The sequence below is a fragment of the Nipponia nippon genome, unplaced genomic scaffold (genome assembly GCF_047370975.1).
Source record: "Nipponia nippon isolate SJK-2023a ecotype South Korea unplaced genomic scaffold, ASM4737097v1 scaffold_3, whole genome shotgun sequence".
In the NCBI taxonomy this organism is placed as follows: domain Eukaryota; kingdom Metazoa; phylum Chordata; class Aves; order Pelecaniformes; family Threskiornithidae; genus Nipponia; species Nipponia nippon.
The window spans coordinates 85,276,317-85,290,688 of record NW_028262347.1 but is presented as its reverse complement, the minus strand read 5'-3'; the positions used below and the strand labels follow the sequence as shown (position 1 = coordinate 85,290,688).

General features: G+C 38.2%; 1 protein-coding gene across 4 annotated transcripts in view; it reads left to right on the top strand.

Annotated features, from left to right (window-relative positions):
• The window catches only part of PRMT8 (protein arginine methyltransferase 8), a 71,614-nt gene extending 66,980 nt beyond the window's left edge, over window positions 1-4,634 (top strand). For 3 of the 4 annotated variants that reach the window (XM_087767021.1, XM_087767022.1, XM_009474073.2), the window contains 2 exons: window positions 1,080-1,201; window positions 3,027-4,631. In XM_087767021.1, the coding sequence (XP_087623147.1) occupies window positions 1,080-1,201; window positions 3,027-3,110 (206 nt within the window). In that variant the 3' untranslated portion in view covers window positions 3,111-4,631. Of the gene's footprint in view, window positions 1-1,079; window positions 1,202-3,026 lie in introns of all 4 variants that reach the window. The other variant, XM_087767023.1, reaches the window with a different exon arrangement.
• Window positions 4,635-14,372: the final 9,738 nt, after the last annotated feature.

Genomic DNA, 14,372 nt, shown 5'->3' with positions numbered 1-14,372 from the left:
GTTTGTTTATATCAGTCTTCTGATTCTAGAATTTTGGAAAAAAAGAACTGTTAAAAAATCCCTGTCCTGACAGTTTAAAAAAAAAGCTTCATTATTTCTCCAGTTGCAAAAAATTTCTAAAGCCAAATATTTTTTTGAAACATTGATGTTGAAGTGAAATGAGATCATTGTTTAATTTATTAAACAGTGTTAAGGTATTATTACCATGATTCAATACAATGGGCCTGTGTCTGCATCAAAAAAGTGATTGGGGAAATGGAAGAAAAATAGATTTATCTCAGGCTTTTTTTCCAGGTCAGGAAGTCTCTGAACTTGTACAACTGTTCTTAAGTTCCTAATGCTCTTAACTGCAAGAATGCTAGGAACAAGAAGTAACCAATGCAAATTCATTAGGCAGTGCTCAAAGATTTGAATTTAAATCAGAAATAACAACGAGTAAGTAAAATAAAAACCTGAAATAGCAGAAGGTAATCAAAGTGATTCTGCTAAGCAAGACTAGAAATTAATTTAGTCCAGTATCCATCTCTGGCAAATTGCCTTTAAAGGCATATGCCTTTAAAAAGTCCAAAAACAGGTCAAGGTGAAAGTGCCCTTTCCCCAGCTGTATCCTCCTGGAAACCATAAAATCTGCTGTTCCGGGATCATAAGTCAAAGGTTTCATCTGTGTCATTGTGATTAATAGGTTTTGATGAACGTTTCTTTCATGTGTTTGTGTAATTATTTTTTGGACTAATTTAGACTTCTGACATTCAAAGCACTTAGTGGTAAAGATTTCCCCAATTTGAATGTGTGTGGGTTGAAAGGAAAGCATCAGAAAAGTGCCTATCATGCCCAATAACCTCCATTGTGTGATCCTTCTTGCTGGGTGTGATTCACATCTGACATATTCCAGTAAAATCCAGAAGACAACCCACTGACAGTCAATAGAATTGTGTTGTTGTAAAGCATGTTTGCTAATACAGTATATAAGTTAAAGCATTCTATAAGAAAGGCTTTTTTCAATTGTTCCCAAGTCTTAATTTGATTTGTAAGACAAAGATGAAATTTCTATAAATAATACCCATATATATATTTTTTAGCACCTGATGCTCCCTATACTCACTGGAAGCAAACTGTCTTCTACTTAGAGGACTATTTAACTGTGAGACGAGGAGAAGAAATCTATGGGACTATATCCATGAAACCAAATGCAAAAAATGTGGTGAGTCAGCATCACTGATTCCAACTTTATTGATCACAAACTATAATCAACACTAAATAAAATGCATACAAGTAAAACAATGAGCATGCTAAAGGCTCTAAATTCATGTTTATTAGTAAGAGCTCTAGTCACAGCTTCACCAAAGCTGGTGACAGCAATGATAATGCAGTGCTAATGTTACAGAACTCAGCCTGCAAACAAGCTAGCATGGGAAGGAAGAAACGATTCAAGTATATCACTGAGTCAGCTGCCCTCTGCAATCAGCTTGGCTCACATTTTGTGACACAAGTAGGCAAGGGTCTCTTCATATTGTCACTAAAATTAGTGGCAAGATCCCTTCTGACAACACAGGGTGATCCAGAGTACTTCAGTTCCACATCTATAGCCAGATTTCCCACTCAGTGCCCAAGAACTCTCCTTTAGGAAATTAAGTAACAGATTTCAGCTTAATGTCTGTATGACCTCACTGATCAAATGCACTTGAACTCACTAATCGAGTGATATGGTTGTTTGAAAATGGTGGCTTTCCGCAGAAAATACAGATGTTTTGTTTAAGACTAAAGCGAAAGCATGATGGAGATCACACTATCATGACTGGTAAAAACTTCCTCAATTTCTCTGCTATGGGCTGAATCCCTCACCAAGTATGTCAGTTATTCAGTGCTTCTTTTCACTTGTAAGGAAACTATGAGACATGGTCTGATGAACAACCCATGTCTGTAAAGAAGAGCAAGACATGAGAACTATGGCTTCTGGGAGAAACAGTGGCACCATTTTCTGCCAGAAACCTTAAGCAGAATCTCTTCATTTTCTATTACAACATATAGCCATTACAATAACCTGGTTATAATCCATCCATGCAGTTGTTGTAATTGTTGAAATATTGCATTTGTTGATTGTAGCAAATCTTAACATTTCATTGCCTTCCTTTTTTGCTTTACTTTTCCTTTTTTGTACCAAATACAGATTGGATATGGTTTTCATAGTAGTATTGATACAGGGGAGGAAATAAATGCAGAATAAACCTGGCATTAAAACAAACACAGGAGTGAACTCCTGAAGCTACCGCTTGCTGTGAAAGTGGAGGAAAATAGTCTGTTTCCCACATTTATGTTGTCCTTGGGGGACTGGAAGATTTTCTTTTGGGTTGAATGTATGAATTTTCTTTTGAGAGAAAAATGAAGAAATTATTTCAAATTTGTTTGCACAGCAGTAAGCACCTGAATGCAGATTTAGGTGCTAAAATTAAGGTGCTCTTGATGGTTATCATAAGTTATGGTCATCATTAGTTAGTTGTTAGTGCTTTGTTTTTCTGAAACATAAAGCCTTTCAAAAGCTTTCAAAATGAGACAGCTTCGTTTTGTAGGGCTATGTAGTGCCTCTTTCCAAAAAACATGACATATAAAGAATGACTGAGGACTTCTCTGCAATGGGAAGTTTAGTAGATCTGTTCTGGAATAAATCCTAGTGTGAAAGCCCTTTACCCTAGATTAAGAGCATCTCAGTGGGGGATATCCTTAAAAAATTGTTATAGAATACGTATGATAGCACAGCATTTCAGAAGCTTCCTAGTTGTAACCAGGACACTAAATCAGTCTTAAGAAAAATACATAAATATGCCCTAGACATAGATTGTATGGTGAATGCTATTACACATCCTATAGCCTACTTTTTCAATGTTAGCAACATTTAAAAACAAAAGTTGTTAGAAATCACAGTAGGTATCTCTTGAATCTGCAGGTCTTTTCAACCCAAGCAATGATAACTGAATTCATACACTAAACTTATGGTCTTACTTACATGTTACATTCAAATCTTTTTACAGCGTGACCTGGATTTCACAGTAGACTTGGATTTTAAAGGACAGCTGTGTGAAATGTCAGTATCTAATGACTACAAAATGCGCTAGCAAGAAACCTTTCAGAGAGATGAAGAGGAGAATTTTATCAAGTCCTGAACTGCTGAACTTCAAGCCAGGAACAACTGTTCACAAGATTATTATATTAAATACTAGAATGTTTACTGTGATGGAAAGTGGTAACCTGATCCTTCTTGCAGATAGTACAGGGGGCTGGGACCCCGCTGTGAATGTACAGTATACAGAACTGTAGCTTTTTTCAAACATATAGGAAAAATAAGCAACAGTCTTGAGTGTTCTGGTTAACTTTAGGATGGCAGAAGATGCATATACGAATTGTACTACTTATGTGAATTTCTGGTTCTTCCAAGCTTTGCATGTTAAAGATGATTAGGGCAGTTTTCTCACTATGAAAGACCACTACAGCACATTACTGTGATAGTATTACTGGACTTATATTCAATATAAATGAATATATATAGTACATGAGAAAAAATATCATTTCATAATAGGAATTTGTTTTGTGATGATTTAATTCTCATTATGCAGTTATGGAAAGATAATGATGTTACCTCTGACAGTACTCTAGGCAGTGATATATTCCATTAACTGTCTAAAATTATAGCTCTGGTAAATATTCCATGCAAAGTGTAAATAAGAGCTGGGCATTTACAGAAAGTTCAACAACTATCTTTTTGAATGTCCTCTGAAAAATGTGGACCATTAGTTTTAAAATTCACCTTCACAACTGGATGTCTGTCAGAGCTCTAAAAAACATTAGCTTTTTATCCTTGAAAATATTCTGTGGTGAGTTTTTATAGCTGGATTTTGCATGAGACCTTCTGAAATCAGACACCTAGTATTTAAATGTGATGAATGCAAAGTCTCTGAAATGGTGGGTAATTCATGTTTCTTGGCCATGCCATATTTCAGTTCTTTGCAAGATTCTTAATACAAAATAATTTTCAAAAAAATAGGAATTAGTGTTTTCTTTTGGTGATGTTTTAGGTAAGTTTTAAATTGCAAATACTATTCTCAAGAGTGCAGTGATTTGCAGGAACAAGCTTATGTCTTTAAAAAAAAAGTCTATGGCTTCTATATTACTAAGATGTCTGTAGCTTCCCGATCCCCTTACACCCCTTGTTTTTCTTACAATATCTCCTACTTATAGTTAAAATATTAACTGCTTATAATTCTTCATACATATGTGTCAAGTCTTTTTACTATCGGAATGTTGACCATTTAATCACATGTAATTCGTCAAAAACTGCATCATCGGTCCTACCTACCCATTTTCCAGTCTGTCTGGCATTAGGCAGTAAATCATGTTCCATCATGTATTGGATGAGATTGACTAGTTTTTTGCCTAAAAATCTTTTTAATCACCTGCAAATAAAGTGTACTTGAAGATGTATTTTGCCAGTATTTGTCAACTTTTACTTTTTAGAAACCTATTTCTATTGTTTTTCCCTTCACAAAAACTGTACAGTGCCTCCATTTTCTTATGGTCTAAAGATTATGGTCTAGGGATTGTATCACATGGTATCTATGTAGAATGAAATTAAACTGTAATTCAGCAGTAAAAGATACTGTTTGCAGTGTAGTTAATCACTATTGTTTTAAAGCACTTTTCTTTAATTTTCTTGGAATGAGGATGAACAACTTTCCTCACAAAATGACTAGGATTTTATCTGTCAAATATTGCTGTCATTTTCAAGGGATCAGTTCATAGCTAGATCAGCTGCTCTTTCAGTAGTGGCTTGGACCAGAAAAACATCTAGAAGACCCTTTCTACTAACACTTCTGTGATTCTAGGACTTTAAGGTAAGGAATTCTACCAGATTTTTTCTCAGCCTTCTCCATTTATGTAAAGATACTCAAACAATATTTTTAACTTCTCCTTTCACTAATCACTGAGCTGACTATAACTGCAAGAGGAAAGACTCTTGCTTTGTTTGTCTAACTTACACTTTGACAGTACTTCAGACTATCCACTTCTCTTGCCCACTGCATGAATCTTTAATATCTTTAATATTAAAAAAAAAAAGGGAAAAAACCCAAACCCACCTCGTTTAAAGACAGACAAATCACAAAAACCAACCAACCAAACAAAAAAAAACCCAAACAAATTCACAAGGGGTCTGCCTACCTTTACTGAGAATGCATCATTTTTGCCTGACAGAAACCATTGGACAAGAAGCAGCAAAGAAAACTTGATCAGAACAGCTCATTAACCAGTTTGAGAGGTATTTTAGGCACTGCTATGTACTGCCCTTTCTGCCTCATCTTTCACCTGACAGTGAAATGTAGGTCTCTCTTCAACAGTGGCCACCTTGGCTTCTTACTAAAAGTGCCCGTTCACTTCAGTGTTGCAAGATTCAGTCCTTGCTTATATGTTAATGGCACAGCTCTGAGGTGATGACCAGACTTCAGTCACATTCAGCCCTGGGAAACTGGCTTGTGCTCTTCTTCACATCAAAAGCATATCACATAAAGATATATCTCCATCACATAAAGAACCAAGAATGCCTACTGCAGTGTTGAGTATCTTCAAATCACAGCAATCAAAAATAAAATTTAGGCTTCCAAGACCATTACAGGTGTTACCTACCCCTACGGTTTTGAAAGCATCAATGAGTTCAGCATGCATGGGCTCTGTTAGGTCAGCATTACTGAAAAAAATATGCAGAGAGCTCGCAGGGCAGGTGCAATCAGATGATAGACTTTCCTCAGCAATCTGACAAGTCTGGGTAACCACCACAGAGTCTGAGCCTAATCTTCTCAAAGTCTATCACGGACTCCAGGGTTGAACCCAAGCCAGTGATCCTCAAAGCTTTGCATTAAAATACTAATGACAAAATAAACATTGCCGTCTGAAACAGACATACATTTAAAGCTTTTCTTTTCCTTCCACTGACAGGAAAAAAAGATCATGAGCTGAGGACAGAGCATGACAAAGAAACTGAAATACAGTATTTACACAAAAGACTGTCCTTGATGAGTAACAAGTACAGCACTGGAGAAAAGAGAAAGCAGGTTGCTTCTGCCTTGACTCTCATCTTAAGGCAAAAGTATTAAAAATCTTCTCAGGGATTGTCCTATCATTTGAAACACAAAGGAGCATCCAAAAAAAGCTAGATACTGAACAAACCTCTAAAAGGCATAGTGTGCAATTCACACTTGCAGTGCTTGTACGATTAGGGAGGTAGTCCCTAATGTTAAGAGGGCCACTCTCTGTTCCCAAGGTTCTCTACAGAACAGTATAGTATGACTCTATTGTCACATGCATTTCTTATTGCCAGCACCAACTAGCCCTTGCCAGATGTTATTAAAGTTTCACAGTTTTGGTTTGGTTTGGTTTTTGCAGGACTTGTTCTGGGGACCTTCCTATGTGCAGAATTAGTAGTTTTAGAGCCTTTTTACACCATCTTAGACTTTTAATAGGGGTTGAAACAGTCCAGAATATAGACAAGAATATACTTGAGACAGCATGTTTTTACTACAGAGCTAGTTTGAAGAACATTCTCAGAGATAATTTCTTACAGGATTTGTCTTAATTTTGATATTAATTCATAATTTTGTGTTCAGTTTTGGGCCCCTCACTACAAGAAGGACATTGAGGTGCTGGAGTGTGTCTAGAGAAGGGCAATGAGGCTGGTGAAGAGCATAAGTCTTACGAGGAGCAGCTGAGGGAGCTGGGGTTGTTTAGTCTGGAGAAAAGGAGGCTGAGAGGAGACCTTACCGCTCTCTACAACTACCTGAAAGGAGGTTGTAGCATGGTGGGCATCGGTCTCTTCTCCCAAGTAATAAGCAATACGATGAGAGGAAACGGCCTCAAGTTGCACCAGGGGAGGTTTAGATTGGATATTAGGAAAAACTTCTTCACTGAGAGGGTGGTCAGGCATTGGAACAGGCTGCCCAGGGAAGTGGTTGAGTCCCCATCCCTGGAGGTATTTAAAAGACAGGTAGACATGGTGCTTAGGGACATGGTTTAGTGGTGGACTTGGCAGTGCTAGGTTAATGGTTGGACTTGATGATCTTAAAGGTCTTTTCCAACCTAAACAATTCTATGATTCTATGCTATGATTCTATATATTAATTTACCACATACAGATTTGGTGGTAAATAATCAAAAGAAACTTCTTTCACTTAGAAGGTAATTTTATAAAGGATATATGGTATTATATGTATATAATGAAGAATAAATCCCCACTTTAAGAAGGTAATCTAACAGTCACTCTCCTTTATCTGTAAAATACATCCCACACATGCTACTTTTACATAAAAACTACATATGTATGCTGTCATTTCAACATCTTGTCAATAACATTGTAAGTGGCCCAGTTCATATGGCTTGAACTCAGTGTCATATAGGACAATCTGTCTGTGTTGTATAATGAGTAACTTCAAGTGCTGTGCATACAGCTAGATGTAACGTGTCCTCTGTGACGAGAATACACCACAAGCCTTTTTTTTTTTTTTTTAAGTGTAAATAACACTTAAAGATTTACTTAACGAAGGCATGTCCCGGTGTCACTGATATAATAGACAAAACAACACAGTATTATAATTACTTTCAAATTACAAAGCCCCATGAGTGTTCTAGAAATGGGAAATTAGCTTTTAGAAGGCTGCTTTATTGATGAACATGCTTTTCTTTTGCAGGCAGGAGTAGCAGGAGAGAGGAGTGGAGAGGGTGGTGGAGCAGGAAGGCACCAGAGTGACCCACCTCTTATCAGGCTGCGGGTTCCCTTGTTCAGGTGGAGTCAGGGTCTCAGAACTCCTTTCTCAGCTGAATAAAAGTAGATTGCTTTAGCCACAGGCAATGACTCACACTGTATATGGTGAGGACGGGTGAGGGGGAAAAAAGAAGGTATTCAAAATGCAAAGGAGACAGCAAAACAGAGTAGCTGGAGTTCCTATAAAACCTCATAGAATCCTAAAATCATTTGTATTGGAAAAGACTTCTGGAAGTCTTTAGTCTAACTGCCTTCTCAGAGTAGGGCTAACTTCAGAGCCAATTCAAATTGCTCAGGGCCTTGTCCAGATATGTCCTGAACATTTCCGAGAACAGAGATTCCCCAGCCTCTCTGGGCAGCTGTTCCATGCTGTGCTAATCTCACAAGGAAGCATTTTATGTTCAGCTGGATTTTTCTCTTGTTATAACTTGAGACTGTTGGCTCGTATTCTTTTACAATTTGCCCCTGAGAAGAGCCTGGCTCTGTTTTCACTGTAACTCTCCATTAGATACTGGTAGACACAATTAGTTCCCACCTTAGTCCCCTCGTGGTAACTCCTCTCTTCCCTATACAACCCTTGATTGCATCCTAGCCTTTCATATTAATTACACCACCTATCCACCTGTAATCCATCCCCCTGCTTTTTTCCTTCTAACAGAGGCTAGGGTATACATTGCTGCTGTTAGATACTGCTTAACAAATGTATCTAAGGGTTTTCCAAAGAATGTTAAACTCCAAGGGTCACTAATTAAAGAGAACATCAAGGTCTCTTACCGTGTTGTATTGGTGGCATGGAGGACACATTTTTATGAATAATTTTCAGGTTGGCATATCAGGTGTAAGTTTATGCCAGTGTGTGCACTTGCCTAGTTTGAACATACAACAGAGCCAGGTGATTTCTTTTTCAATAGGCATTAAGAATTCACAGACTAGTTCCAACTGGAAAAGTGGAAGGTTTTTAGTCTTTTTTGAAACATTTCCTTTCAACATTTCTCAGAGATCATCTCAGATGTTACTCCCCAAAGCACACAGGCAGGTGGGAGGAAGACGAATCTTTTAGATCATATTTAAACTTCCTAAAAATTAAGTGTGAATTTACAGCACTTACGAATCTTTTTAAAAAGCAACTAAAGAAACAAACCTGATGTTTCAGATCTAGCAATATGTTTGTTTTCTAATAGCCTTATTGTAAAAGAAAAAAAAAACAGATTACTTTAAATTCATTTTTCATATATTGTTTTAGAGCAAAGAGGATGTGAATCATTAGCTAGAGATTCCCCAGAATATTGGTATTTCTGCACAGTATGTTGACTGAGGTGAGCCAGGGCAGTAGCATGTCTACAGGGAACAAGACGGTTCCCTGAAAATAGCTGTTGCTTCTGGGGATAGACAAAAAAAAGGGTAAAAAAGACATGCTATACACAGCTGAGACAAAGAAAGAGGCAGATCACTGCTCACAGATGACTGCTAAGCAGAGCACCCATCCTTTAGACAAAAAAAAAATTATTCCAGGGTCCAGATACTGCTGAAGGGAAAGGAAAAGAGTTTTTATGATCTCAAAATTGTTACCATCTGCTGTTCTCTTTACCTGTCTTTCCAATCTCTGCAGGTACTGATACAATTTCCCTGACTCCCTTCCCTTTCCCTTTTCTTAGTATATTTGATATTTTTCTCATTTTTCAGGGGAAACAAACATTGGAGATAAGTGATGACGCAAACAACATGAAGATAGCATTTTTTGAGAAAGCTTGGAGAGAACTACAGTGTGATTGTGAAACAGAAAGAAACTGTGTTAGCTTTCAGATGACAACTACTACCAAAAAATCAGTATTACTTCCTCACAGAACAACAGGTTTGGGTTACAATCCAAGGCATTTCTCTGAATTATCAAACATGGTCTTTTAGAAGGACAGCAGTCAGCAAAATCAAGCCTGAGCTGACCCCTGAATCCTCTTGTGGAAAACAGAACATCCTTTTTTGCAGTTTCGTTCTGTGATTTCCTGTCTAGCCATTTCCATTTACTCAAATGAACCATCAGCATTTCCAGTACAACACAGCCCTAGAACCAGAAATTGGACCCCTGTGTTAAGGTCACAACAGAATTTAATCACAAACCATACATGCTCTACCATTTTGATGCACAAATATGAAATGGCAGTCCAAAAAGGCATACATAACTCATTAATTAACAGTAACTTGTAATGCTGATCAGTTAGCAGAAGTACTTTATCATCATAGTGGCATATTTTTCACATTCATTGGCATGACAAATCAACGTTATTAGCTAATGAGACCTGATTAAAGCAAAAACTATTTACTTCCATAATTGTCTGATTATCCTATAATTGCTATTATCAATGCTGACAGAGCATCTCAGAAAAAATAGCTCACTATTTTGCTTGCTTTCTTATGGGATGAGTGTAGGCAGGCAAGAAACATAAGCTGTGTGAAGCTGAAACACAGCATGTGATGGATAGCATTTGTATATCAAGTAGACAACAACAAAACATATGATGACAACAAGTTTTGAGCGATGAATTGAGGATATGGGAGCAGCAGAATTAAAAAAACTGAAGGTATCCTTTACCAGTAAAGATGTAGAGATAACTGAGAAAAGAACTTCTGAAAATATTCAGAAAATATTCAGAAGACCAGGTAAATTGGTCTGACACCTCCCACTAACAAACGCAGCAGAGACATTAAAGCATAACACTTTCTGGGAGAACATTCCATTTGAGTTCTATTGCTAAATGATACCATTAAGTAGGAGTTCTGTTAAGCAGAGGGACTTCTAGTCTCAATCTGGGCAAATGCCTAGACCTTTCCAACCTAATGCTCATGGGTCCAAATGCAAAATTCACTTCTGCTTGCCAGAACATTGACACTGTGTTATGTTCTTCCCATCCTTGTTCTTTCAACAGTACTGGCACAATAAATATGCTGTTGCTTTTCCTTCATTTTGAGATGTTTCTAGCTTGTACTTCAGTGATATACAGAAAAAGGGAACCCGTTTATATATCAAAACCCAGCCTGAATCAAACTTCTCTTCTAAGCTGTCCTCATCTCTTATTTCCCTGTGTGTCATATGTTCTTTTTGTTATGGTCCACACTCAAGTAATTGCCTGTGATAGTGAGGATAAATCTAGTCAGCCTGGAGATCCTGCTAGTCCCACGGGGCTTTGAACATTATATAGAGTCAGAATTCCAGGATCCAGAAAGTACCTCTGTGATCTACCAATCCCTTGAGAACATCTTGTCCAACCCCGCTGCTGAAGCATGACAAGCTGGAGTAGGTCGGCCAGGACCATTTACAGTTGGGTTTTGAATATCTAGAAGGATGGACATTCCACAGCCTCTCTGGGAAAACTATTCCAGGGTTTGACCACCTCCACAGTGAAAAAAAAGTGTTCAGATGGAATTTCATGTGTTTCAATTTGTGCCTGTAGCCTCTTGTCCAGTCACTGGGCACTCCTGAGAAGAGTCTGGCTCCCTCCTTTGCATTCTCCACCTCCATCAGGTATTTACACACACTGATAAGATCCCTCTTGAGCTTTCTCTTCTTTAGACCCTCTGGGCCTAGTCATTCAGCCAGTTTTCAAAGCACCTTCCTGGCCAGTTATCTAACCTGTACTTTGTCATCTTGTCAATGAGGATGTTATAGGAGACAGTGCCAAAAGCACTAAACATCCATGACTCTCTCCTCATCCACCAAGCTAGCCATCTCATTGTAGAATCTATCAGGCTGATTAAGCACAATTTCCCCTTTGTAATTCCATGCTGAGTATTCCTGATCACCATCTTGTCCTTCATGTGTCTGGAAATGGTTTCCAGGATTAGTTGCTCCATCATTTTCCCAGGAATTGTAAGGCTTATTGCCCTGTAGTTGTCTGGACTCTCCTTCTTGCCCTTCTGGAAGATAGGAATGACATTTGCTTTCTTCCAAATGTCTTGCACCACAGAGTGTTTTCATAGCACCCTTGGATGCTATGTTGCAGGTGTTGTAGCAGTCTTAGTCTAACTGTTAGGCCTTAATGTTAGTATACAAAGCAGACATACAGAATGGTTTGCTTGACTAAAAGATTATCTGGGGTTTTTTCCATCTGCACCACAGAAATGTTGGTTATAAGAAAACCTTAGAGGTTTCTAGTCCAACTTACTGCTCCAAGCAGAACTTTCCCCAAAGCTATGTCAAATAACTGTGGCTTTGTGTAAAACCTATCCTGAAAACTTCCAAGGATGGAGATTTTATAAGCTATCAGCAGATCTGATAAAACACATTCCCCTTCACAATAGACCATGCCTTGCTTATTTAGCATTATATTTTGAGACCTGGCAGCAGATAATTTTTAACCATTTCATAGATGTCTGTAATGCTGATTTTGTATGACTCCACTTTCTTGATAAATGGCACCCTACAGAAGTCTAAGTATACTACATTTGCACAACTACATCGTTGCCACAGCAATGACAAAAAGATACTTTAGCTACTGTTCTATGCAACCCTAAGAATCATGTCAATGAGGAACAAATATTAAGCAAAATTTCCACTACTTAATCATCTGTCTGTATGTTCTCCATTTACCTTGATATGAGTAGCACTTGACTTCCGTACAGCATACCCTCCATGGGGCATGGACATGACAAAAGCAAGAGCTTCAGACATCCTATCTGAGTTTAGTAATTCCTTGCACAACCTCCCCTGGGGCTTTTAATGACACCAATGCATTTCAGTGTAGAAGGTGACTTCACAGTGTGGTTACAAATAAAAATGTCTATAGTATATATGTAGAAAGTTTCACTCATCATTTGTCTTTCTCTGCTGACAGACATGTCATTTAATGCAAATCCATTTCTCTGTTAGAATAATACTTAAAGAAATCCTGTCACTGAGAAGCTGCATTAGTGATTTATGCCTTATTTCAAAGGGATGAGCAACACCCTTTTTGAAGCTTCATAATATAAATCCATACAATACTGGGTTGCTATGACAGCTGATGACCCTTAATAGTCTAAATTCAAAGGACCTTGATCAAAACTGTCTTGTAGTGCAGTACAAGGTAGTTCAGTCATTTGCACCCATGATGACTGGGAGCAAGGCCATGCAGAAACAGAACAGTGCACTCACACTCACAGGGGAACCGCACTAAACTTTGCAGCTGAATGCTGTAGGTCTGAGCTATGCAATGCCGGTCTTGAGACTTTTCAGCCCCTAGCAGAGGTATCCAAATTGGTGTTTGGCTGCAGCAATACTGAGCTCAGCACTGGCCCCCAAAGCCACCTGAGAAGCATCGTAAATTAGTTCACATCCAGTTCCATTTATCTGTATTTAAAGATGAAGCTACAAACAGATGAGACAATTAAACACCTTGCTGATACTGAAAATGGGCTGCCCACCCCTCTAGACTTCTTTTCTCACAACTCTGATCTTAGCTGTTTTCCCACCCATATCCTCCCACTAGCTCCAGTATTTGTCAGATTTTGCTGGGCTAGTTCAGCTCACAAATGCAGTAGAAAACTCTGTCTTCTTTTTTTTTTTTTTTTTCCTTTTTTCTTGAGATTCTGCCAAGGCAGTAACTTAAACTGGTTTATTGAAGAGTTATAATGACTTATAATAGTGAAGAGTTATAATGACTTGTAAAAGGTAAAATGGAGAAGTAATGACTGGCAGGGACAGTGAGTCACAAACCCACCCTGTACTTTCCCCCCCTGAAAAAGATGGCACCTGAGCTTTAATAATAGCTATACAGATACAGCAATATTCACATTCCTGATTAATATTTGCTCTGAGATAAAGATGGCACAAGATAAAATGTGGCACACACAGGGCACAACACAGTATGTCATAGGATGACAGCTGTGGCTGCTGCTGTTCCTTTTTGCAAGTCCAGCCAAAACCCAAGCTGAGTACATATTGCAGATACACACACAACACTAATGTCATCAGCCACACAGACAACACAGAGCAGTGTCTTCACTGCTTCATCACCCACATACACACAAACAGCAGCTCAAGTAATATGAGTACTTGAGTAATACTCAGAGCTACATAATATTCTATTTATACATCTCAGTTCCACTGGCTTCCCTACTCCCTGCCTATTCAGCCTATGAAAATCAGTAATTTCCAGTAAGAAACCCCCCCTGAATCTGGGGTCTTCTGGGAAAGGGGAAAGGCTCGCAATGGTGGTGTGCTCAGGAGGAGCATATTGCAGAAAAGGCACAGGAAGGAGACTGATGACTGCAAAAGCTAAACAGTTTTCCAGTATAGCTGAACTTGTTTGAAACACCCTCCTCTTCAGTGTTTGAAAGGAAAGAAGCAATGCTTATCTGACTGATCAGATAACCTTTAACTTCCAGTACATTTGGAAGGAATCAGTGTCACTGGATACAATATTTCAGGTTAGTTGGTATGTAAAAGAGCTTTAGTTGTTTGAGGTGTGAACAGGTCAAAGTGCCTATCTTTCTGGGTTTTTTAGGCGTGTATGTGAGTGCTATTGCAATTCTTGTCATTTCAATAATCAAAAAGACTCATTATTTCAAGAGCAGTGGATGAATTCAGGAAGTTGCTACTGAT